Below are 24,355 nucleotides of genomic sequence, written 5' to 3' on the forward strand. Positions count from 1 at the left end.
GTCATCACATTCTCCCTCAAGTCAAGGCTCATCCACGTGAGAGCGTTATCTCCTTACCTTCATGTGGACAGGGAGGCGCAGCATCTAACGTCTTGTGTCCGATGCGAGTGCTCTGGTGTTATGTGGAATGCACAGAGACTGTTTCACTCTCTGGATCTAGAAGTATTAGTGGATGACACCTGTCTCATGGCCTCTTGGTCCTCTGCTTCTACCTTTGGGCAGTCATATCTCACAGATATTACTGCTGATTCAGTGTCCCATGCCTTGCTTGGTGCACAGTCTAGAGGCTTTCGTCTACTTTGGACTGAAATGGAGGATATGGCTTTTTTTTTTTTTTTTTTTTTTGTCTGGCTCTGCAACACGGTACAAGACCTTTAGGGGTTAGGGTTAGTGGGTACTCCACCATGGGACTGCTATCATGTTTCTCAGTTGTTTTTTTTTTTGGCTGGTGTTGGGAGTACACTTATCCCGACCAGTCTTTGTTGCGGAGTTTCAAAGACAGACAAGCAGTGTAGACGCAGGGGCTTTATAAGGGGTGGGTCCTAGGAGGCCCTTAGTACCTGATTGGGCGGTGAGTGCAAAGTTCTTTCTGAAAAGAGCAGGTGATACCTTGACAGGGTAAGCTATCAGTGAAGTCTGTCACAGGGCAGTGATAGGTTTGTGTTGTATCCATCTTACGATGTCTTGCATCAAGTGAAACCACAAAGATTTTGCACTCTTTTCAGTCACACCAGTGAGTGGGTCAGTTTTTCACTTTACTGCTGGCTGGTCTTTTTGCCTTTGAATCTGTTAGTGCAAATTATTGCTATCAACTTTTTTTTAACAGACAAGGCTGGAAATAAAAACCCTGCTTGGGTCTGATATTTGATGAAAGTGCCTGTTTGCTCAGTTCCATGCAGCAGCTGTACCTCACACTTCAGACAACTTCACAGCAGATGTAATGTACAATTTATTTGAGAGGGGCTGACTATTTAAGTTGAAGCTTGTACTTGACCATCATACCGTCGTTTCACTTCTGAACAGCAGCAAACATTTGTAAAAATGGATGACAATAGCCAAAATCTGAACCTTAATGCTTTTCAGTCATGGTGCCTCTTTCACAGTATCCTGTTCATGTTTTGAGACTTAGTTAACCATTTGTGTGTTGTATGTTTAGTTTGAAACAATTTATTTTTGATCATTAAATTTTCTTAGATGCCCATATTTCCAGAGATTCGAAGGGAAGCACAACTTCAGACAATCTGTAAAGATATTCAAGTACATTGTAAAAACACAACTCAGTTTGATCAGCTGGCTTTTCATTTTAGGTTCCCTTACAGAAGTCTGGGAAGCGCAGAAAGAAAGTTTTGATGTGTTTTCTGACATTGGTGCTGTTGAGAATGTAATGCCTTTTTTCAGCAGGATGATAAGTATAACTCTTTAGGTGAGAAAGCTTTTCTTTCAACTTTAAAGTTTACTAAGCATATAAACAGATCAACTGAGGGAACCATGTTTTTGGCTTCTAACAAACTACCCAATGAGATCAGACCTAATGAAGAATTGATATTTATTTTGCAAATCTCCAATAATACAACAATTTTAAACAATATGTTGCACCAAATAATCTATAATTACAGACAATATTCACACAAACTGTGATGGAACCTCAATGTGCTTACATTCTGATAGATAAATAGGTGCCACAGGTAAGATAGACAGAATAAGGGGTTGGGCACAGTAATGTCTCTGGGTCTAGGATCAAGGATAAAGCAGTGGTGCAATTAAATGTCTACACAGGCACAGAACACAGAGAATGGCTACTTTTTCTATAAGTATATAGAGTATACCCATCTCTAATACATAATAATACATGTTTTGAGGTAATGTAGACAGGCAACATTTATGACATTTTTAATATACTTTTTATTACTTAAAGCTCACTATGTTTTTCACATTGTTATTTCTTTTTCAGTTACCAATTCCGTTTGCTGTTGTGGGCAACAGTGCCACTCTAAACTGCCACACGTTTTTCTCGCGTGTGTCATCACTTTCAACCTAATTGCTATTGATACAATATGGATGGTGGGGCCAAAGTGTGCCCACCTGCTCCACAGCGTTTAGACACCTCCTCAGCTGCCACCGCACCACTGGAGTGAGGTGGTGCGGGGGCTGCAGTGAGAGGTCAGGGCTAATAGACATAAACTGACAGCAGAGACACATTCACACTCACGGTCTGCCATCTCAGAGGCAACGAGGGGAGGGAACTGATAGAACAGATGGGAGCAGAAAGTGAAGGGATGGATGGGAGAACGAATGGAAAAACTACTGCGAAGATGAATATATGGAGTAATACTAGGAAATTATCATGCTTATAAACTGGCTGTCGTTCTTTTCTCTGGTTCCTGGGTGGTGGATTGCTCGTTCTTCCATCTGATTGCCACTTGTCTTGATTCCATTTTATTAGGTCAGGTTTTTTTTTAATATCTGTATATGATCAACAGTGTGTGTGTTTTTGTATGGCAGGGAGAAAGTAAGGTGCTACTGCCATACAAGTTTTCCAGATTGTGCCCAGAGCTGGAGGCACGCTGGACATTGAAAGTGGTGGATGGTGGACCATCTTTTTCTGTTACTGTATACAGTCCATGACGTGTATCTGCAGCGTATCCATATCCGGAGCCTGGTACTGGCACTTAGGACAACATAAATCTGGCAGCTCCTCGGCTCCAGCCACGCCCGCGTCGCCGACCGGTGGCAAACCCTGACTGCGGAACGAGGGAGGGGGCGCTGTGTTGAAAGGTGCACCAGCGAACACACCTGAGAGACAGGAAGACAGAGGAAAGCATACAGCAGGTTAAACAAATGCACTGTCACAGGGCAATGCGCACAGAACTGAAGCACATCAAAACACATTCTTCCCATCAGCCATATCATTCAGTGATGATGTAGAAGCCTTTCTCTTGAATGACAATGGGTATTTAATGAAGCCGAGGAACCAAATTGTAAGTATCATATTCATAAAAACATATACAGCCAAGTTTTTTGAATGAATTTACATTATATACAATGTTAATAACTTTAAAATCAATAAACGTTACTATATTATGAAGAGGTATTTAAAAAAGTACATTTAAAAATTTTAAAGTCTTTTCCTTATGCACCTTAATCAAATACTATATTATGTAATTTCTGTATGATTCTGAATTTGAACTAACCGATGTTTGAATGTTTGTATATGATGTGAAATTTAAAAAAAAAAAAAATCAAACACCTTCGCAGAGAAAAAAATAACCCAGAAAAATATACACTAACATGCTCTCCAATTTTATGTTTTAACAGGATCAAAAAAGAACAGTAGTTGTTGAACCGAACCAACAGTAGTTTTTGGAAATGCTGAAATATTGACCATGAGTGGCGTAAATACAACATTTAGTCAGTACTCATACAAATGACCATGATTGCACATGCACATGTACACAAGTGAAGCAAAAGGACTGGTGTTATTTTAGGACTGTTATTCAAAACGTGTGCCTACGTGTGTGTTGTGGTGCACCTGGCTGAGGGGGAATGTGTGGGGGTCGTGGGGCTCTGAAGTCCTCCAGGTGTCTCTGCTGCATCTCCTCCATGCATGCGCTGCAACACAGAGGAGCATGTGCAGATGAATATCTTCATGCTCAGACAAGTCAACTCAGCACCATTGATCAACCAGAATAACACAAGCCAGCATCCATTTATCTACTACATATCTATATCTATACATATATATATATATCTTGTGATATCTCTACTAAAATCTCCCCTCTGCACATCAAATTTGTTGGGCAAGAAAATACTTTGAATTTAAGGTGCCTTTTCCACAACGCGCTGACAACCTTGCCCTTGATGAATGGGGAAGATCAACAAAAGTTGCCTCAAGATGCTGACAGAGCATCACATTAGCAATTGAGATTGAGGGCAGGGAGAGTGATTCAGCACTCAAGGACAATGTAACTCTGGATCTGGACTGAGGCGCATAGAGAGTAAGATGCCCTATTCTTTGAGACTTTCTTCAAAATGGCTCATTTATGCATAAAATAGCAAAGGCAGACTCAGAAGATGGTAGATTGCGCACTTCTGCATGACAGCTGCAAAAGCTTTGTTCCACACTTCTGAGTGTACAAATTGATAGAATTGGTGATGAAAAATGGGCACATCTTTCTCTGTGCTGGAAATGAATTCTCTCTGATTTGGATGGTGCTTTACCGTGACGTTCCCTCCCGTTTGAGCTTGTCGATCTCAGTCACGGCCCGAGTCAGCTGATCCTGCAGCTCCTCCTTCCTCTGGTGCAGCTTCTCCCTTGCCTCACGCTCTGCGAGGAAATCTGCCTTGTAGATCTCAGCCTGAGAAACACAAACACAAACGAAGACACAAACAAGGAGAAGGAAAAGAGATCGTTAATTCATTCCCTGGCATGATTTCAGTTTGCTTAACCTCACTATACCTGTATTACATGTTAAAAAACGGGTGTGGCTAATTTATTTGTATGACATGTGATTCAGAAGGCTGGATCTACATCAATTTCTGTGTTGAGCTGTACAAAGCTCGAAATGCATTATTAGTCAAAGGTTGTATACATGATAATTCTTGTTTTGTCCCATATCTGTCATATATTTGGACTACAGATATTTTAGTAGCTAAATAATAATTTTAATTTAACATTTCCTCTAGCAGTGGTGGTAATTTCCTTGCTGTAATGGCCAACACTGCTAAATGAGCTCAAAGCAAATAATGCATACATGACAGGGCTATGAACTAGAAAAAGCTTCCCACAAAAAAAGCAACATTAATAACATCTCCCAACTTCAAATTCAAAACAGAGTTACTGTAGTAACTCACTGTTTTAAAACAGTGACTTACTACAGCTGTAAATGAGGTCAGAAAGAGCAAAGACAACCTTTGCCTAAAACACAGAGGCACTTTGAATGAAAAATCGAGTAGTGTGCCTTAAACTGCATTGAGGCCCATTTCAGGTTGGCAATTTCCATGGTATAATTAAAGAGATTTTGAAGCTGCACTACGTAATTTCTGACCACACAGAGAACATTGAGAGCTCAAACTCCACCTGTAAGCGAACAGAGTCAGCCCTGCTTCAGTGTACAAAACTGGCTGTAAACTGTATGGTGGAAGGAAGACCCACAGTGATGACTCTCACATTGCAAAGGGTCACTTTACAGTGACAAAATGCATGTAAATACTACTTAAGGTAGCTTAATGTAGCTGTACCTGTACATATACACATATGTTGCACATGTACTTAATAGCTATGAATGTGTGTGTAAGTGTGTTTCTACCTGTGCAGTGAGCACAGGTATAGTTTCCAGTGAGCTTCTCAGTTGCTCAACCTCCTCCTTCAGTTTATCAATCAGATCCTGTTTCAGGGCCAGCGCTCTCTCTGCCTCCTCCAGTCTACTGCGCAGGTCTCCACCCTGGTGCGCGCACACACACACACGCACACACAAAGACGAAAAATGAAGATATTTTTACCACAAATGAAACAGAAAATTTTGAGGTTAGACAGATATTCAATGTCTTTTACCTCATTCTTCAGTTTGGAGTCGTAGTCCCTAAAGAGACATGTGTAGGCGTGCTGCAGCTGTGTCAGTTTTTTCCTAAAAGAGGAGAAAGGCAGAGACCGAGTTGGGTCCATATAATGCAGTGTAATGTGCATGACATACTGTATGTTGGAGGTATGATTTTCTGATTGCCTACACACATGAGTAAGTGCTGAGGTGGATGTGGGTCTGCTCTGTATCTGATTTAGTGTGCATATTGATAATAAATGTGTGTATATCGATAAGTATATTAACAGGACATAGCATCTCTTGTGTGTGGAAATGAGTGTGTGTGTGCGTGGTTTCATAAGATAACATGTGAGAGTTTCCATTATGGTCCTGATTAGAAATTACATGGCTTATCAATGACTCTCCATAACTAAGTCAGAGTGTTTTCACAACCTCAACGCGGTATTCACTCCTACTGTGGAAATGATCAGTGTTCATTTCAGAGGAGTTAGAAGGAGGTCAACAGTCTGGTTTCCACTACAGTTTGGCTTTCTGTAGAGAAAACTATGTGAAAACCAGATAAGTGATGGCATGAATGCATCAGTGTTACTTTCGTCAACGATTATGATGATAAAATATTTATGTCAACGACCCTTTTTTTCATGACGAAGATGGAACATAACGAGACGTGTGTGTATTTTTGTCATGACGAGACGGGATGGGACAAAAATGTTAGTAGGTGGTGTAGTGGACTTTCAAAATGAATTATTTCCTCCAATTGTGCGTGCAATCTGTCTGCCAAAAGCTCAGAATATGAGCAATGCATCCTGTGGCTTGTTTGGTTGAGAACGTGTGCCATCAGGTGCAGCCTACAGCCTCATTTATACTGTGTCGTACACCGGATACGCGCGGTAAACATATCTGATATACAAGTCATTACACATTTTGTGTAATGACCATTGATTCCACTGTTATCAATTTTACGTGTGTGTAATGTGCAATCCTCAGTATATCATTAAGTACTGCATGGCTGCATTTCATCTCCATTGATGGGAGAGTCTACCTGTATTGGCATGATTCAATTAGTTTAAACTTTAAAGACATACATGCGTGTATGTGTGTGTGTGTGTGTGTGTGTGTGTGTGTGTGTGTATGACTAAAACTAATGACTAATGACTGGACTAAAATATTTTTAATTTTTGTCGACTAACATTAGACTAAAACTATTAAGGATAGCAATGACTAAAATGTGACTAATAAGACTAATAAGCATTTTCGTCAAGAAGACTAAGACTAAAATTAAAATGCCTGTCAAAATGAACACTGGAATGCATAAAACCTCCTAGTATGTTATAGTGAGCAAATTCCCTGACTTTTTCTGTCAAGAGTAAAACCTTAAATTCCACAGATTCCATGGCCAGTGGGAGGCCTGATGTGTGTGTGTGTGTGTGTGTGAGTGTGTGTGTGTGTGTGTGTGTGTGTGAGTGAGTGTTGGCAGGCCCACCTCTCCTCTGTGACGACGTGTCGCTCTGTCTTCAGTGCTGCCTCCAGGCTCTGGGATTGCAGCAGCAGCTTGTCCACAGCCACATTATGCTGCTTCCTCTGCTGCTCCAGCTCCCGCTCTGCCACCTGCAGGGCCTCCATCTTAGTGCACAGCCTACACACACACACACACACACACACACAGTTTAATATCTACTGTGTACAAGAACGTCATCATTTACTGCACCAGTGTATGTATAATGAAGGGAGAAAGACTTACTTTTCCTCCAGTATTTTGCGTTCATGATCGCTCTTCTCCAGGCAGCTCTGCCTCTCTTTCAGCTCTCCTAATAGAGACGTTGCTTGGGCTTTCAGAGCCTCACAGTCTTTGGCCAGCTGCAAAAATACAAAAAGGCCAGAGTCAAACACAACACAAAACTCTTCATTTCACTACTTTCCCTGTCTCATACACATTATACTGTGCATATGGAAGAGATCAGGAAGCAAAGATGATCACTATGATATCAATCTGGATTTCTGTGCTGCTTATGTAAATAAGCAGTAAAGAAATGTATGACAGCTGCAGCTGCATGTAGTTCACACCTGAACACAGTCTTTGTCCTTCTGTTTGAGTAGAGCTTCGGTTCTGTCCCGCTGAGCTGAACTCTTCTGGAGGTAGTCCAGCTTCTCCTCCAGCTCCCGATACCTAAACACACAAACAAAAAACAAGGAAACCTTAGATTGAAAACTGCCAGGAAGCCTAAAATTTACACCTCAGCATATCAAAAGAAGTACAATGACACAGGTTTTAAATGACATTTCAGTATGTAGAAATGAATTGGATGAAAAAAAAAATGGAATGACTCATATTCTGATGTATTACATTTTAGTTACAATTTATAAAGTTTCAAGTGCATCGGGGTGTACCCATGTGATGTTAAATAAGGTAAACTCACATAAATCAGTGTTCAATTCTATGTAAAGGGAAAAAAATAGCAAAGCTGAAAATAGTTAAAATTTTTAAATTTGATAGTTACATGTAGGCTACCAAATTTATTCAATAAGATGTGCCATTTAAAAAAGGCACATCATCTCTATGGTAATAAAGCTGTCTAGTATTTCTAAACCAGGATATATTGTTACATCATTCTTTGAGAGAAAAAAAAAACTCATTAACATCGCACAAATGAATAAAAAAAGGTCTTAAATTTGCATTGCAGATTAAGGAAACGAATGCCTAGAGTAAAAGAACACACAAGAACAAAATAAGGTCAAAAATAAGACACAGACTGGCAGTGGTAGAGACAGATGTGAAGGCACAGAAAGTGAGAGAGACCAGGCAGATGCACAGTGAGAAACAGAAAACCGCACAGAGCCACAGGCTCACCTGCCCTGTGTGGCCTGAAGCTGCTCTGTGAGTTTAGCCAGGCTAGAGCTGGGAGGAGGAAACAGGAAGAGAAGGGGGTGGAGAGACATCTTAACAGTAAGGTTAATAGTAAAAAAGAAAAGAAAGTATTAAAAAGCATGCCAGTGTACTTATTTGACAGAAGATCTTCAAATCTATATGTTAAAAACCAGTACTCAGTGTTACAGCTCCTAACAAAAAACGGTACTTAAATAGGATTAGGCCCATTAGAGCAGTTAGTCCTGCAGCATGAGGGGGAAAAGATGTCATACCAGTCAGAGGAGTGTTGTGCCTCAGAGCGATGTTGAACTACCTCCTCAGTAACGTTACATGCCTGAAAGAAAAAAAGAGGTCAGTTTAAATTACTGGCTGAGTGTTCATGTGTCTGTCCATATCCATCAAAAGGGTATATACAGCTATACTGTCAGCCATTTACACAGGGATGTCCATGAATCAATCATTTAGAACTGACAACAGATGTAAAGAGAGGGAGACAATGGGTGAATACATAAGGGATCACACTTTTGTCTTGATTTAAATTACCTTTGTCTGTGAGAATTTATAGATGCTCACACTGGGAAGCATATACCTTGATATAACTTGATTTAAAGCTTATTTAGCAAATCAAGTAGCCGACTGGCTGGTTTTGTCCCATTAAAGTGTTGTGCCACCTCTTCTCATTCTCATCATACTTGTTCTCACTAGTTTCTCCTGGAATGCAGGGACTTTCAGCGTCATTTTTTAAAGATTTTTTTGGGGGTATTTCTGTTCATTGGACAGTCACGGTAGTGAGACAGAAGAGGCAGGGGAGACATACAGCAAATGGCCTGAGGTCAGATTCGAACCCAGTGCATTGCGATCAGGACTCAGCCTTAACACACGGTACACGCTCTTAACCAGTGAGCTACTGGGCGCCCCTCAGTGTCATTTTAAATGTAAAAATACCTGTCCACAAGTTATCATGTCACACACGCACACTGTGAGTGTGTGTGTCGCTATCGCCCGAATGTAGGAGGTCCTACAGTATGTCTAACTTGCTAGACTGTGGTACTGCAGCATTTTCCAAAAAATTTAAAATGGGTGGAGCAACAGTGCGGCAGCATGTAATAACGAATATCTGTACTGGTTGGTTTCCAGGGTAGAGTTTGTTCATGCTTGGATCATAGAAGGCTACCTGTGCCTGGGCCAGTTTAGCTCTTAGCTGGTCAATATTGCGACGCATCCGCTCCCTCTCTTTCTCTCCCTCCTCCCTCTCCCTCTCCAGCTCTTCATTCTTCCTCCTCAGCTCCCTCATCCCCTCCTCCAATTTCTCTTTGTGGCTCTTCAGCAGCTGCAGGAAGTCGTTTGCTCCTTCAGCAGGCTGTGGAGAAAAAGAGGGGAGTGAAAAAAAAAACAGGCAGAAGTGCTGACACGATGGAGTGGACAGCGACAGAGCAGACTAACCCCGGCCTGGAGGAGAGACACCAGAACACAAGCAGAGAGGCAGTGTGTGAGAGCGTGATTAGAGGACAAATCAAAGTTTAAAAAAGGAGATGGGGGGTTGGGGTAAAAGAGGGACACATTTCTAGAGCAAAGACAGGTGTGTGTTAAAGGCCCATGGTGCTTTTTCGCCATGAAAGCTGCCTACAAGGCATCCCTTCCAAACCATAACCGCAGCCTTGGAGGCAGCGCTGCCATTCCCGCAGATTTAGAGTAAAAACACAAGAGAGGTGTTAAAGGTTAAGGTGGGCAGAACAATCAACCTAGAAGTGGGAGGGGGCAGGGCACAGATTGAGCATTAAGGATCTGATTGGTGGAATTAAGATGGAGTGAGCGGGCTCACCTGGCCTTTTTCCCCGCCCCTGAACTCCCCCCCAGCCTCTGAAAGTGAGGAGGGAGGAGTAGGGAGGGCACTACTCAAGGAGCTATGCACACTCGCATCATCCTAAACACACAAACATACCCATTGAACGAAAAATAAGTAAACACACAAATAAGGATATCAAATAAGAGCAAACACAAAAAGTCAAGTGAGTATGAGTCCATGCAGGATGCCACTGCGGTCAGCACAGATGGCCTTTGTGTGGCCACAAACACACACTTACCAGGCTGCGAGGCGGCATGGTTTGTGTGTGCTGGTCAGTCTCCTCCACCCTCTTCCTCTCCCGCTGATCTAGAGTCTGGAAGACATAACGGAGATAAGAGTGAATATAAAGCATAGGGCTGATCACTATGGACACACTTCTGTCCATATGTTGCCACTATCTGTACACCACACAAAAAGAATATGGCAATAAACAATAAAAAACATGGATATAATAACACTCAATGGGTGGTTTCCCAGACAGGGATTAAGCCTAGTCGTGGATTAAAAAACTCCTGGATTTATCTTAATCTATCTTTAAATGATCTGATTTCTGAGTCAAAGATTGGTGTTAGTCTTGAAGTAAACGGATTTTTAAATTAAACCTCCAAGGATGCAGGTATGGCTGCAGATTGCTTCTGTTTGTCAGAGGGAAAACAGAGTTTATGGAGTCTAATAATCCACAACCCTTATATATAAACAAATCATCATTTGGAAACTCCCTGTCGCCAATTGATTCAATAGAACGGTGATTCAACCTGCAGCCAGTTCATGAAAGCTTTTCCATTTGCTACTCTAAACTCTTGTGAGGGTAGAGAGGGGCTTTTTCCGTGGAAAAACCCCGCACAAGTGAAATGTTTCATGTTTATGAGAGTAACAACCATGCCTTGTTTGTAATAAACATGAGACAGCAGAAGAAATGTAAAAGACAATGGTCTGCACTGACGGAGGGTGTTTTTTAGCGCCTTTTAGTGCCAAAAACAAGAAAAACATGGATCTGGTGGATTTATCACTTTAAGGTTAATTTACAGGTTAATTTAAAGGCCTCATAGTCCAGAAGTAACTAGATCAGATGTGTTCTGAAAAGATTTTTAGACCATGATTAACTATGATCTCATCTTAATCAAATCCCTCTCTTGAATACACAAGCCTACAGATTAAGGGTTATAAAAACATGAGGCTTCCACCAATTTCATGATGTTTGACTAAAAGGTGGAGGTCAGGGACATAAATGGATTACTAATATTTATAGATTTTCTTACAGATGTTACTAACAATCTTAACCATTGAAACATTGCCTGGCATCATTTAAAAATCCAGGGCCAGAGTCCAGAACAGCTGTCTCTTTAGTACTGAGAACTTACCACTGGGCTATATCTGCTCACTGGGCCTCAGTCCCCACTGGTTAATTATCTTTATATCAGACAGCGTTTTAATGAAGTCTGAGATTTAAAAAAGAAGAAAAATCCTTTACAAATGGATTACTAAATATGAAATGTGCTATACTTATATGTAATATTAATGTAAGTAATATATACATCTAAATATATTAACACATTTGGAACACCTATGCAAACGTAAGTATAGAGAGATTTAATCACATTTGCATACTTTTGTCCAAATATAATTATGTTTGAACACACTGTTATTAAATATTTAAATATTATAAATAAATAGTTGAAAATATATGTAATATGCATGTGGTATAAAATCATGGAACCACTGTGTAAATGCAAATGCAACTGCAGTGTTTCCTCTGTAATTTTTTATGCTTATGAGTGACAATTCTACCATATCTGTGGCTGTTTGTGCCTATGATATGATTCAAGTTGAGGATCTAGAGCAGAGGTGTCCAATCATATTTCATGGAGGGCCAAGAGGCTGCAGGTTTTCATTCCAACCAAGACCTCCACCAGGTGATTTCACTGATTAGTTCCTCCATTCTGATACAAAGTGAGGTGATCAGTGAAGTCACATGGTGGAATGAAATGGTTGGAATGAAAACCTGCAGCCTCTTGGCCCTCCATGGCACACGATTGGACACCTCTGCTCTAGATCCTCAACTTGAATCATATCATAGGCACAAACAGCCACAGATATGGTAGAATTGTCACTCATAAGCACCAAAAAATAAAGAGGAAACACTGCAGTTGCATTTGTATTTACACAGTGGTTCCATGATTTTAATCATAATGTAATCTTTACTTGTAAAACAATGGACCATTTTTTTGTTTTAGATAGTAGTATGATGCATTTACAATATGATTTGAATTTCCCATTTCCTCTGGCAGTAGTGTGTGATCTCCGTACTGTGGTGATGACACACTGCTGCTGTCATATTCAAAGAGATCATGATGAAAGACAGAGCATGTGTGTGCACTGAGCCCTGCTGACCTGTGGCGATTCCAGAGGCCCGTTCCTCGCCAGGTGAGCCTGCTGGTCTTCAGTCTGGCTGGAGCTGCAGCAGTGGCTTGAGGAGGAGCCGGGGCCGTTCACCAGCCCCTGTAAGGAGTGGTTCTCCTGGGCCAGCCTCTCCACCAGCGCCCTGGCCTCCTGGAAGCGACAGCTGAGAAATTCTCTCTCCTGTCTTGTCCTCCGCTGCCATCCCTCCATCTCCTCACAACGCTGACGCAGCGCTTGGTTGCTGCGTCGCAGAGCCTCTGAGATGGCCAGTGAGAGATGGACAGAGAGAAAGAGAAAACAGAGAGGTACATATTAACAGATGGATAAATTAGATAGATGAATGAAGATAGCATGAATACACAGATCTATTGTATAGCTGACAAAATTCAGTAGATCACTGATTTATTTAGGGAGTTAGCTTACAATTATGGGGAAAACTATACCTCTAAGTTGCTGGTTGTCTCCCAGCAACCTGGTCACCACTTCATTGCCAGCCAGCTCAGGTGGGACCCTAAGAGCCCCTCCACTCTCCTCTCCTGCCATGTCCCACTGCATTGGGCCATCAGGTTGGGGCTGCACCATCTCTACCTACAAACACACATCATTATTGTTATTACTTATACAAACACCACATATCACCATTATAACTGTACAGATATAAACACCCACATTCGTCATGGTAGACTGACACATGGCACAGCACACCGGCACTTTACCGTTAGTCTGAAGACTACTTTCACTTTCATTTAAACCATCGCTAAGAATCCTCTCATAATCTTATTTACGAGATCTTAAACGATGATCAGCTTACATCTGTGAGTGTGTCATGTAGTGCCGGCAGAGTTGTGCGCCATGTAAGTTAATCAGGGATACAGGTATCGATGGATAAGAGAAAAAACATTACGTCATCCCCCAAATACCATGAGGCGAACAGCTCGACTATGAAACAGACATGTTAGATTATATATACCATTTATTTACAACATACCCAGGAGTGAAAACAACAATCAGAGGTTTGGATTGCTGCAATGATCAGGTTTCTGGTGTCATTCATTCTCAGTACAGATGCCCTTATGCCTATACAATCAGTCTGAAGTAACGTTATACAGCATTAAAGACGAACTGTCAACAACAGACTGATTAGGATATAGATATAGATCACCTTACCTTCTCTGCTCCTGTCAGTTATATTGTCCGGAGAGACAGCAGGGAAAACTGTCAGTTAGTCAGTTAGTCAGCTTTGCTAAGTTATGTAGCCAACGTTAGCGAGCTGGCTAATGTTAGCGAGCTAGCTGTTTGGCTAGCGTTAGTTAGTTAGTTAGCCAGCTAGGATAACTTAGCAAACAAGTAGCTGGATTGGCTACTGTTTGAGACGCCCGTCGACTGACGCAAACGACGCTCAACATCAACGAGTTACATATCATCTAATAGGCATTTCGCCACATGTTGTGTCCTAACCCGCGGACAGGGTGTTTTAGGCTAGGTTGGCGTTATCTGTCAAAGCCAGGGCGACTGTTTAGCTCAGGAAATCCCCTTCCTTCTTCCGCAGTGGAGAGATGACGTCACCCGGCCGCAGTACCAGCGCTTCCTTTGCCGGAGTGAGCAGAGAGAAAGAGGCTACATGATGCTCGCCGTCTCTGCTGCTACACTGACTTTACTACTAGCTTGGATTTGTCCAAGTTACGCGCTATATTTCCACATAGGAGAGACCGAGAAAAAATGCTTCATTGAAGAAATTCCGGACGAGACCATGGTCATTGGTAAGCTTCTGTCGGCTTGTTAGCTAACCTAGCCTCTTTGCTAGCTGTGCTACCCTGAGCGTAAGATTCAATGACTTGGGCAAAGATGCTGCATTCAGGGGAAAACTGTCTGCCTCTTGGCGGCTAGAAAAAACGACATGGAGCTGAGGCTGGGAGAGGGCGTGAAGACCCTGAGTGGACATTTCTACTGGCATTTGTTGCTCCTGGACTTCATGACAACAAAAGCAAACATGATAACCCTAACCCCAAAATTAAATAATTAGTTGTCACGTGCCACGGCATTTTAAGAGCGCCCCCAAAGATAACTGATGAGTCATAATTTATTGATTTATTTGGTTTTAATCGAACTGGATCTAGCGTCATCACCTCTTCCACCTGATCACAGGTATTTCCTTGTTGGTGACGTCAGCATTCTGGGAATTAGTAGGAATCGTAGTTGATCGCCAAATCCCCAAGAGAAAGGGTCTTGTTTATTTTTATTTATATTTACGACCTCCACGCTGGAGCAGGGCTGCACCATATGGACAAAATTTCAGGGCTGCACCATATGGACAAAATTTCAGGGCTGCACCATATGGACAAAATTTCATACCTCGATATTCATGCCAAATATCTCGATCGCGATACAGTATGTGACATGACTGTGGCTTCACACTGATTTGTAATTTTATATTGTCAATAAGAGGGTGACCATGTACTGAATGCAGGGGAGACAGCTGGGTCCACATACATGAATGTCACTGCACCGCCCACCCTGCACACCCTGCCACAGATTCAGTGGATTTAGCTCATAAACCACACACCAACAGGGTCAGGTCAGAGGTCACATGTGGTCACAAACTACATTTACCCCACAGTGTGTTTATTTACTTGCCATCATCCAAAATCTGACCTTTAAACAGTGCTCTGTTCATAAAGATGCTCAACAGTCTTGTGTAACTCATGTCAGGAGTGCAGTGGAAAGTTGTGACATCAACTTGCGGCTTTACTGATAATGAAACCCTCTACTTACTCAGAAGTATTATGACTATTATAGCTGCCCACATCTGACATAAGGCAGACCTTTAATTTTGATGTTTTTGTAATGTTTCTCTTATTTCATGCTGCGTAGATTATTTTTTCACTAATTTTTCTTCATCTAAGCAGATTGTACTGCAATTATTTTGTTTCTCATAATTTTCATTCATGTATTGCCACACTGGCATTGTCAGATGAATTATAATATATCCCTCATTTGCCATATTCATATTCATGCTCTGTTTATTTGAGTCATTTTATATATCTATGTATCTTTACTGTATGCTGTTGTTTTTCTACTATAACATTCCTCACTTTTGAATGATTATTATATGAATTTAAATGGCCTCTGTTTGTGCTGTGTCTGTCTTACAGGGAAGTACAGAACTCAGCTGTGGGACAAGCAGACGAGCTCCTTCCTCCCATCCACCCCTGGTCTCGGGATGCATGTGGAAATCAAGGATCCAGATACCAAGGTGAGGAGGAGGGAGGCAGAAGTAGCAGGTGCTGTTGAGGACACACATATTCATGCACACAAAATGTGAAGATTTCTGATCATATGCAGGGTTCTTTCTCTTGCTTCCTTTCTAGATTATTCTGTCTCGTCAGTATGGGTCAGACGGAAGGTTCACTTTCACCTCCCACACTCCTGGAGAGCATCAGATCTGCCTACACTCCAACTCCACCAAGATGGCTCTGTTTGCAGGAGGAAAGCTGGTGCGACTTGAGCTTTTTGATATGCTGACAAGCCAGTTTGCATACATTTTAATCAGTAATTACCTCATTTGCAATTTGCCTACAGTGAATTCACATGCAACACGGAAAATAATTCACATCGATGTTTATTTGCACAATGATTATCATTTCCACACCATTTCATGTGCATGAACACACGCGAACAAGCAGGTAGCTTTCAAACGGTCTGAAATTCCTCAAATTACAGAAATCGTGCAGTGACAGTGTGTTTGACTGTGATTTCCTGCAGAGAGTGCATCTAGACATTCAGGTCGGAGAACATACCAACAACTACCCTGAAATTGCAGCTAAAGACAAACTCACCGAGCTGCAGCTGCGAGTCCGACAGCTGCTGGACCAAGTCGAACAGATCCAGAAGGAGCAAAATTATCAGCGAGTGAGTAAAACAAATACATTTATTTTATAAATGTGCAAGCATAAGAGGCCTGCCAGAGGAAAAAAAAAATATTCCATCACATCCGATAGTTATTGATGTGTAATTCACAAAATCATCAACTAGAGCCTTTGATAAAATAAAATATGGGCTTTGGTAATACACAAAATCTGATATCAATATTGTCCTGTTAAAAAAAAAATCAGAGAATTGTTTTATCAAATATTAACCAGCCACTCAATATCATCCCAAAACATAAAAACAGAAAAACCCTAACCCTTTATTTAAATTCTTTCTCTGAAATCTCCCATTAACTCTTTTAAGTACATAAATTGCACATTCATCAAAATGTATGATAAAATTGCCTACTCTTTGTGTGTGTATTCACTTGCTCTATCGGTAACTATCCACTAGCTCCAGTTAAAAGATATCCCTAGCTGTGTATGATGGGTATTGTAGAGAGACAGAATGGAATGCTGACCAGGGAAATGAACAGGTCGACCCTGCAAACCAGACATAGTTGAGATCTGGGTTAGTCTCTGTTCCAGTTGGGTCCAAAGTTCAGTGCTCAGCCTGTTGCTCAGTGGCTGCAGCATCCTGCCATCTGCCATCATGAATACTAAGTAAACGAGTCTGCTTGTAGTGACGTTATAATTTAACAGCCCCTGCATGTTTCTGTGTGTGGCTTCCTGTGTGAGATGGACCGAGATCAGCTTCCTGTAATATTCCCAGGTCGTGCTGTGAATGTGAAAGTGTTGCTTCTTATGCTGTTAGACTGCTCTAGTGACTCTGTGTGTGTGTGTGTGTGTGTGTGTGTGTGTGCGCCATGTACTCTGCAGTATCGCGAGGAGCGCTTCCGTATGACAAGCGAGAGCACCAACCAGCGCGTGCTCTGGTGGTCCATCGCCCAGACGCTCATCCTCATCGTCACGGGGATCTGGCAGATGAAGCACCTCAAAAGCTTCTTCGAGGCCAAGAAGTTGGTGTAACGTCTGTTTGAGCAACATCAGCCTCAGGAAGTGGCATGAACCCGAACAGACAGACATTACAGACCGAAATGGAGAGACACCACCCACAGCACAGAAAAGACAAACAAAAACAAACGAAAAAAAAAACAGAAGGTGATGCAACACTATTATCCGCCATAACGGGAATGCAGCTAAAATCCCAATACGAGCTAAATTACTGGAGACCGTTACAAATCCCAGGCTGTTACTTTTTTTCTGTCCCTTGCACATTTTTAAATATGCCGTTTAATATCTGTTTAGAAATTTCAGTTGTGCTACATTCCATTTGCATTTATTATTTTGTTTGTTTGGAAGCATTTTCTTGGTGGTTCTGAAGATGTAATTTCCTTTTTTTTCCTGTGCAAGATTAAGTGCAGAGGCACTGTTATCAACATAGGTCAACGGTAATTAGTCTTTGCAGTCATGCATGGAGATGACATTTGCAATAGAAATTGGATGATGGAGCTGTTAGAATTACTATTTTGTTGGCATTAAGAGCTGGGTAATACTCACAGAGTCTCACGGACCTGCAGACCTTTGTTTTTATTACAGTATTAGGTTTGCATTTAACTTTCTTATTCCAGATATTGTAGCTTCTGTCCATAGACCCTGAGTTGTGTCCTGAACTTCAGATGGTTACATAATACAGTCTGTCCAAATATCCTATTGGCCTTGATTCCTTTGATATCTGTTCTTCTGCCTACTGCACTGTATATAGTTTTTAGCTGGTATCACGTTTCCTGTACATTCAGTTGGGCGGTTCTGTAGATACTGTTTGTGATACTAGTCTTGTAATGACAAGATTACAGGTTGTAAATAATAATTATTGCTTATTGATTGACCTGCTCATTTTCTAATGCCTTTTACACACAGATTGAATGGTATGCAAGTCGTCAGGCTTATTTCACTTTTCAGAGGTCACCTACTTAGAAGCTGTTTTTTTTTTTTTTTAACAATCACAGCCTATTTAATTGCTGAGCCGTAGCTAAATTCACTGCACTTACATCAGCTATTTTCAAAACTCGAGTCATGTAAGACCCAGAATGAAGATGAGGAAATTTGTTCAGTATGTGAACATCATCAGAAATTAATATGAAGGTCAACCAGTGGGTTCCCATGTTTACTAAGTTATCATTTTCTGTGTGAAGAAATTTGAATCCAGTTTTTAAGCTGTGAAATACATTTAGGCATTTATTGTCTGAAGGTCTTTAATTCTAACATCGAGTTGTTTCCACTTTGTACTGTGGTTTGGATGTCATCTCCATGTGTGTTCGAAATAAACTTTTGGCCAAACTGTGGTGATAATTTTTTTTTTTTTTTGTGCCATGCTTCCCTAAGAAAATACACACTGAATAGCAGGTATTTTCAACAATAAAATTTATTGCTTGGCCTCCCTCAGAGCCAGAAATCAACTACACAATGCTGGAAAGCCTTGTTAATTAACATTAGCAACCATTTATCCAACCACAGGTTCTTCATTCTTTATCACGGACACTGAATGCACTTCTCATCGTGACAGAAAAACACTAATTCATGACATCGTTGATTTTAAAAGTTTTTTTTTTTTCTTAATGGAAACCACAGCGACACTATCATAGCTGCAGTGTGAGAGTTGACTCGAAAGCATAGGACGAAACGAAATTGCCACTTTGCATAGGTTAATTCTCCACCTCCATAGCAATTACACATGAATGTTACACAGAACCATTACACATTACTTGTTTCAGATTTACTACTGTAATTGTTAATATCAAGAATAGAAATTTGACCACACGCCATACAAAACAATATCATTGACTCACAATACTATGTGTCATTATAAAGGGAGAAATGTTTTATTAAATCAAGGCTGTTCTTTTTTTTTTTTTTTTTTTGTCTGTAGAGCAAAAATAGCCCATTTCACTGTGGAATTGCTGAAATCTGGGACACTTTACACAGTTAAGCAAATTTCAGCACTGTCACATAGGGAGTTAGGTAGAAAAGCTCATATCTCCGCAACAATAAAATCCAAACACATCTTAACTAGCCCAGGTCTTTTCAGTAGGATAAACTCTTATTAGTTCAAGTCACCGTGTTTCAGTAGTTGTGTTAGTTGCACAAAGTCAGTAAATCTTGTTATTTGTATCCAATGTTACTGTTGCTGAGATCTGCATGATGAAGTTGGAGCACTACAGGTCACTAATACCTACCAGAGATACTACTTTTACAAAAGATAAAAACATCTCTGGAGCAAGTGCCGCCCTCGATGCCCAACAGAGCAACAAGGGCGCACGGAGGAGTGAACGGAAATTTGCAAGTACACTTTTTTAAAATTGTTTTAAGACTTAACGCGGAATTTTGCAAGCCTAACTCCATGTGGCTTTCCAGAAAAAAATCTCCTGCTGTGTTTCAGTTTGAGTGCATGTGAAGAGTGTTTCCGATTTTTTCTTAAAAGGTGTTCAGGTGGAGGATCTGGTTTCAGTGTTCAGACACGGTGAGGTGGGCCATCTTCTTGGCGGCTTCCTCCGACACGACCTTTGACCTTTTCTCTGGGCTGGGGATCGGCGTGTTCGGTGCGCTGTTGGGATATTCTCTGTTGCCAAATATAATACTGCCCACTCGCACGTTGGTGGCGCCCACTTCGATCTTCAACACACGGGGCCATTCACATGTAAGGAACAAACGGACTTGAGTTAGCACACAAAGCAGCAAAACTATGTTAATATTGAAAGACTGACAAACACAATGTCCAAAATGAAGAGTAGGGTAGATAAATAAGGCATTGGTATGTGCTTGGCCTTGTGAAAGCTGATATAAGCTGATAAGTAGGAGTGGTACTCACCGCATGTTCAAAATCTGAGGACATGCCCATGCTGAGCTCGACCTCCTCCAGAGGCAGCTTCAGACCGTCACACACCTCCTGTCTCCGACTCAGAAGCATCTACAACACAAACACGCAGTTTTACAATCTGCATTTCTTATAAATAGCAAGATATTATTCGCAAACTGGAGTTTAGTTTCAGTTTGTTCTCAAATGGGATTTGCTGGCGCTAGCTGAGTCCTACCTTTGAGAAAGTTTGAGTTTTTGTTTTGTTCCAATTTTATTCAAGTTACAGTGTTTTGACAGCCAGGAATGTGCCCAAGTTGCTATTCAGATACTTGATTTTAATAAGTACACATAATTGGAGCACATCATTATGCACCATGGTAAAGGTAAATCTGGCTTTTGGTCATTATTTGATGCAAATCTTGTGTGTCACTCTTAATTGAGCTTGACCAAAACTGCCATACAGACTGATCCATGATCAATTGTATCATTTCCCTGCAAGGCTGACACTATTTTGGCTAATGACAAATTATGACAAAGACAAATGTCAACTTTGCAAGGAAATTGACAAAATTAACCGAATGACACTTAATGACAGGTTATAAATACTCAGTGTTTTTTTCCCATTTGTGCTTTATTTGATAGTCACAGTGGAGACAGACAGGAAAAGGAAATAAAGAGGACAGCATGCAGCAAAGGGCTTGGGCTCAGTTTTGAACCCAGGACGCTGCGATAAGGACTCAGCCTTGACAAGTGGTACGCACTCTACCAGGTGAGCAACTGGGGCCTACCCTTTATTAGTGTCCAGGACACTTGTCATGTCGAAGTTACAACAGTATTAGGTCAGTCTTATGAATACTACTTCAAATAAAGTTTAACCCAAGTAAAGTAGAGTAACCCTTTAACCCAGTAGAGTGTTTTTCAGGCTTAATCTTTGTCTTAGCTTGAGTCCACTACAATAACACGAGCACAGACATGTGGCTATCAAAGATAAATGCAATTTTACAGTGTTACAATACACAAACACAGTATCATTTTTGGATATGTTGACTTGCACACAACCCACTACCTGAAAGTCTGGATTGGGACCCTTGCTGAGGTCGTAACCATAGCGCCCGATGGTCATGAGTCCAGTGAAGTGCAGGGCGTTACACTGGGACAGGATGTGTTTCACTGTGGTCACCGTTTCCTCCGGCGGCAAGCCATGTTTACCTGCGAGAAAAATTCACGCACACATGAAAAACGTTTTACACGGATATTTGTTTATAATGAGAACACAAATCCTCATGTCTATCAGAGAGAGGAAAAGACTAACTCTGTTCTCCACTGGTGTTAATCTGCACCATGATCTTTAACCTCTGTGTGCTGGCTGCTCTGACGCGCTGCCACGAGCTGTTGACCTTGTCGGCCAGCTTCACCGAGTCCACCGTCTCCACCATGAACAGGTTTGGCACGCCTGGTTACGGACCAGAAAGGGGACAATTAAGGACAAGATTCAAAGCATGATTCAATATGCAGTTCATTACTGTATAGCATTAGTAACTAGTGCATGGGTGCCCTCACATACAGGCACATCCAAAACAATACACAGGCAATGGTCGGGAACCAAAAGTTCATAAGTGAGGCTGAAAGTGGATAGGAAAGTTGAGACATACGCACCCAAAAGTTTGTTGACATTATTCTTCTGTAAATGCCCGATAAAATGCCACTGGATTTCTGGACATGATTCTAAAATCTAGATGGGAATGAAGAAACGCTATGACAAATGTTCACTGACAGAACTGGAAAAATCGATATAGGTCAAAAACACCAAAGCCCACCTGCGGATCTGAAGCTTTCTCCACGAGCTCATTAACCTGGTAAGGGGACAAAAAGACGTGGTCAGTCATTGATGAGACATTAGGAAGACTTGGGGAGACTCGGACCAATGCTGGTAACTACTCACATAGTTTTCTCCAAAGTCGCGCTGTCCTTGCCTGTAGGCCTCTATAACCAGCTCTGTGGGCTTTGTCTTGCTGACAGCTACCAGGCGCGGTGGCAGGGCTGGCAACGTCTGAGGAGGGAGGCAGTGACAGAAAGGGAGTGAAACATGATTACATTGCATCTGGATTAATGGATGTATGAGGAGAGAGGCTGAGTGTGTGATACAGTGTGCTAGCTGAGGTCATTTTGCTCCAGGAGACCAGTGAGTCAGCCATACACAAAGACGATGAACCTGCTGCCTGCTGCCATGCCCAAAGCTTACACCATGCAGTCAGCCATATATTAATCATAAAACGTTTTGTCAGGTATGCATTTGTTGTTGTGCCCCTTCTGTGTGTGCTAATTCAAAGATGCACTGCAAGTCTTTGACCTAGATATCAACAATGATACTATTTTCATGGAAGTCCATGCCTGCAATCTCCATATCGTTGCATCTCTGTCCAACTGTGCACAATAAGACAATAGTGCAATATAATAATAGGTTACATCATTTTTCACCCAGCAGCAGTGTGTTGCCTAATGACGTTTCAGATGGAGGTTGTTCAAAAGCGTGGCCATGTAAATACAGCCTACTACAACCAGCAGGTGTGCCTAAAGTGCTCGCTAGCATTCCTACAGACTACATCTCCATGCACAACCTACAGAAACCCAGCAGGCTACGAGCCTCCGTAACGCCCACGCATGTTGTGCCGTGGATCACATCCATGCTCGCATGATGATATGGAAGAGCTGCCACAAGCCTGAGTGTCTCCCATCCAAAGGTTGAAGTGTTTGGCAGCCTTACATAACAAGTCGTGCGGCCGCAGCACGACAAAGCAAAGCCCCGGGTCCGGAGGGGGACTCGCGGACCGCCGGGCTCCTGAGCCACGCCGGCCGGGCTGCTGTTACCTTGGGCCGCCGCGCTGCCGCCTGGTTCACCCGCTCCACCACCGACTGCAAAGCTTTTCCAACCTCCTCCGACATTACTACTGCTTTCCACATACCGTCAAAAGCACCGTGCGTAAGCAACAACGTAATAAAACGTGTCTCCGGTGACGACAGTCCGCTTTCAAAATAAAAGCCCTGTCCACGGAGATTAAAATAAAACTGCTTATTCGCAATTAGCGCCCTCCGTTGCTTTGCTTCAGTATCTTGACCTTGTTAAAATCAAGGTAGACGTCTGTCGACCTTTATTGTAATTTTCCTGCAGGGATTAATAAAGTGTCACATCATTATAAGCATCTCTCCCTGTTCTTTGTCATTTATGTTTTTTTCTGAATAAGATTTTAACTTTAGAGTTCAACAGTCAATAACTGTGTAGAAAACTCATACATTTTCCTTCACATATCCCTTCCCTACTACATTTTGCAATTCATCACATGACCCCCTCACCACTCTATTGGTCTTCAATAAAAATTATCACCTGAATTGTTTTATTTCTGTTGATATACAGCCAGCATCATATGCATGGCTTTCAGTACTCGAATGAGATTAACTACTACATTTCTGGGGGAAATGTGGTTCTTTTTACTCCACTACATTTATTTGAAAGCTTCAGTTCCTTGTTACCTTGCAGATTTAGATTATTTATATCAATTAATAAATTATAATATTTTACAAATTAAGCTGCCCAACAGTATATAAAGTAATTAGCTTCACCTTTGCCAGCTGCAACGATAAAGCAATGAACATATCATATTTTGATGAAAACACTTTTGTAAGATTAAAATTTTGAAAACAGGACTTTTACTTGTAACAAAGCATTTTTACACAGTGGTATTGCTGTTTTTTTGGAATAAAATTTCTTAAGATTTGAATACTTCCACTGATGCCAGACTGGACACGGGGTGTGGCGGTGGCCTAACCAGCAGCGTGCACCGTGAAGACAATCCTTACTGCTGCAGCCTTCAGATAAATGTCAAGATTACATATAAGCTGTGTTTTTTCTTTCTTTCTTTTCTTTCTTTTTTTTTTTTTTTAATTTATTTATAGTTGTATTTATGTCTTCAACATAATGGTGCTATC

The 24,355-nt window shown here is 41.4% G+C and overlaps 3 protein-coding genes across 7 annotated transcripts; 1 reads left to right on the top strand and 2 right to left on the bottom strand.

The window, feature by feature from the left end:
- Window positions 1–1,529: 1,529 nt before the first annotated feature.
- ikbkg (inhibitor of nuclear factor kappa B kinase regulatory subunit gamma) lies at window positions 1,530–14,027 on the bottom strand. 5 transcript variants are annotated; one of them, XM_030054983.1, is made up of 16 exons: window positions 13,817–14,027; window positions 13,093–13,237; window positions 12,641–12,906; window positions 10,488–10,562; window positions 10,226–10,327; window positions 9,578–9,763; window positions 8,676–8,737; window positions 8,386–8,433; window positions 7,602–7,704; window positions 7,279–7,394; window positions 7,021–7,173; window positions 5,552–5,624; window positions 5,307–5,441; window positions 4,219–4,355; window positions 3,530–3,609; window positions 1,530–2,793 (listed from the first exon to the last, which is right to left on the bottom strand). In XM_030054983.1, exons 2-16 carry the CDS (start codon window positions 13,229–13,231, stop codon window positions 2,606–2,608), a joined length of 1,863 nt encoding a protein of 620 aa, XP_029910843.1. In that variant the 5' UTR covers window positions 13,232–13,237; window positions 13,817–14,027; the 3' UTR covers window positions 1,530–2,605. The 5 variants fall into 5 exon arrangements, with proteins under 5 accessions (XP_029910843.1, XP_029910847.1, XP_029910845.1 ...); XM_030054987.1 differs by lacking the exon at window positions 10,226–10,327; XM_030054985.1 differs by lacking the exon at window positions 10,226–10,327 and having other exon boundaries at window positions 3,512–3,609.
- Window positions 14,028–14,164: 137 nt separating this feature from the next.
- Window positions 14,165–18,856, top strand: tmed4 (transmembrane p24 trafficking protein 4). Its single transcript, XM_030054989.1, has 5 exons — window positions 14,165–14,409; window positions 15,802–15,902; window positions 16,018–16,143; window positions 16,412–16,558; window positions 17,395–18,856. The coding sequence occupies exons 1-5, from the start codon at window positions 14,271–14,273 to the stop codon at window positions 17,542–17,544; spliced, it is 663 nt and encodes a 220-aa protein (XP_029910849.1). The 5' UTR covers window positions 14,165–14,270; the 3' UTR covers window positions 17,545–18,856.
- Window positions 18,857–19,044: 188 nt separating this feature from the next.
- On the bottom strand, window positions 19,045–23,395 carry plpbp (pyridoxal phosphate binding protein). The gene is made up of 8 exons (XM_030054988.1): window positions 23,240–23,395; window positions 22,314–22,421; window positions 22,189–22,224; window positions 22,028–22,103; window positions 21,684–21,824; window positions 21,438–21,580; window positions 20,384–20,482; window positions 19,045–20,187 (listed from the first exon to the last, which is right to left on the bottom strand). The coding sequence occupies exons 1-8, from the start codon at window positions 23,330–23,332 to the stop codon at window positions 20,020–20,022; spliced, it is 864 nt and encodes a 287-aa protein (XP_029910848.1). The 5' UTR covers window positions 23,333–23,395; the 3' UTR covers window positions 19,045–20,019.
- Window positions 23,396–24,355: the final 960 nt, after the last annotated feature.

Source organism: Myripristis murdjan, chromosome 7, assembly GCF_902150065.1.
Source record: "Myripristis murdjan chromosome 7, fMyrMur1.1, whole genome shotgun sequence".
NCBI classification, from domain to species: Eukaryota; Metazoa; Chordata; class Actinopteri; order Holocentriformes; family Holocentridae; genus Myripristis; species Myripristis murdjan.

What these genes read in the sequence shown, in the direction of transcription:
- ikbkg (XM_030054983.1), bottom strand. Translation starts at nt 13,231, where the DNA reads ATGGTGCAGCCCCAACCTGATGGCCCAATGCAGTGGGACATGGCAGGA. An exon ending in GCACAACACTCCTCTGACTG is followed by an intron (nt 8,434 to 8,675) that starts GTATGACATCTT and finishes TCCTCCTCCCAG; the next exon opens with CTCTAGCCTGGCTAAACTCA. An exon ending in AAACGGGAGGGAACGTCACG is followed by an intron (nt 3,610 to 4,218) that starts GTAAAGCACCAT and finishes TCTGTGTTGCAG; the next exon opens with CGCATGCATGGAGGAGATGC.
- tmed4 (XM_030054989.1), top strand. Translation starts at nt 14,271, where the DNA reads ATGATGCTCGCCGTCTCTGCTGCTACACTGACTTTACTACTAGCTTGG. An exon ending in GGACGAGACCATGGTCATTG is followed by an intron (nt 14,410 to 15,801) that starts GTAAGCTTCTGT and finishes TCTGTCTTACAG; the next exon opens with GGAAGTACAGAACTCAGCTG. An exon ending in AGGAGCAAAATTATCAGCGA is followed by an intron (nt 16,559 to 17,394) that starts GTGAGTAAAACA and finishes TGTACTCTGCAG; the next exon opens with TATCGCGAGGAGCGCTTCCG.
- plpbp (XM_030054988.1), bottom strand. Translation starts at nt 23,332, where the DNA reads ATGTGGAAAGCAGTAGTAATGTCGGAGGAGGTTGGAAAAGCTTTGCAG. An exon ending in GTCCCAATCCAGACTTTCAG is followed by an intron (nt 20,483 to 21,437) that starts GTAGTGGGTTGT and finishes TTTGTGTTGTAG; the next exon opens with ATGCTTCTGAGTCGGAGACA. An exon ending in CCTCAGATTTTGAACATGCG is followed by an intron (nt 20,188 to 20,383) that starts GTGAGTACCACT and finishes CGTGTGTTGAAG; the next exon opens with ATCGAAGTGGGCGCCACCAA.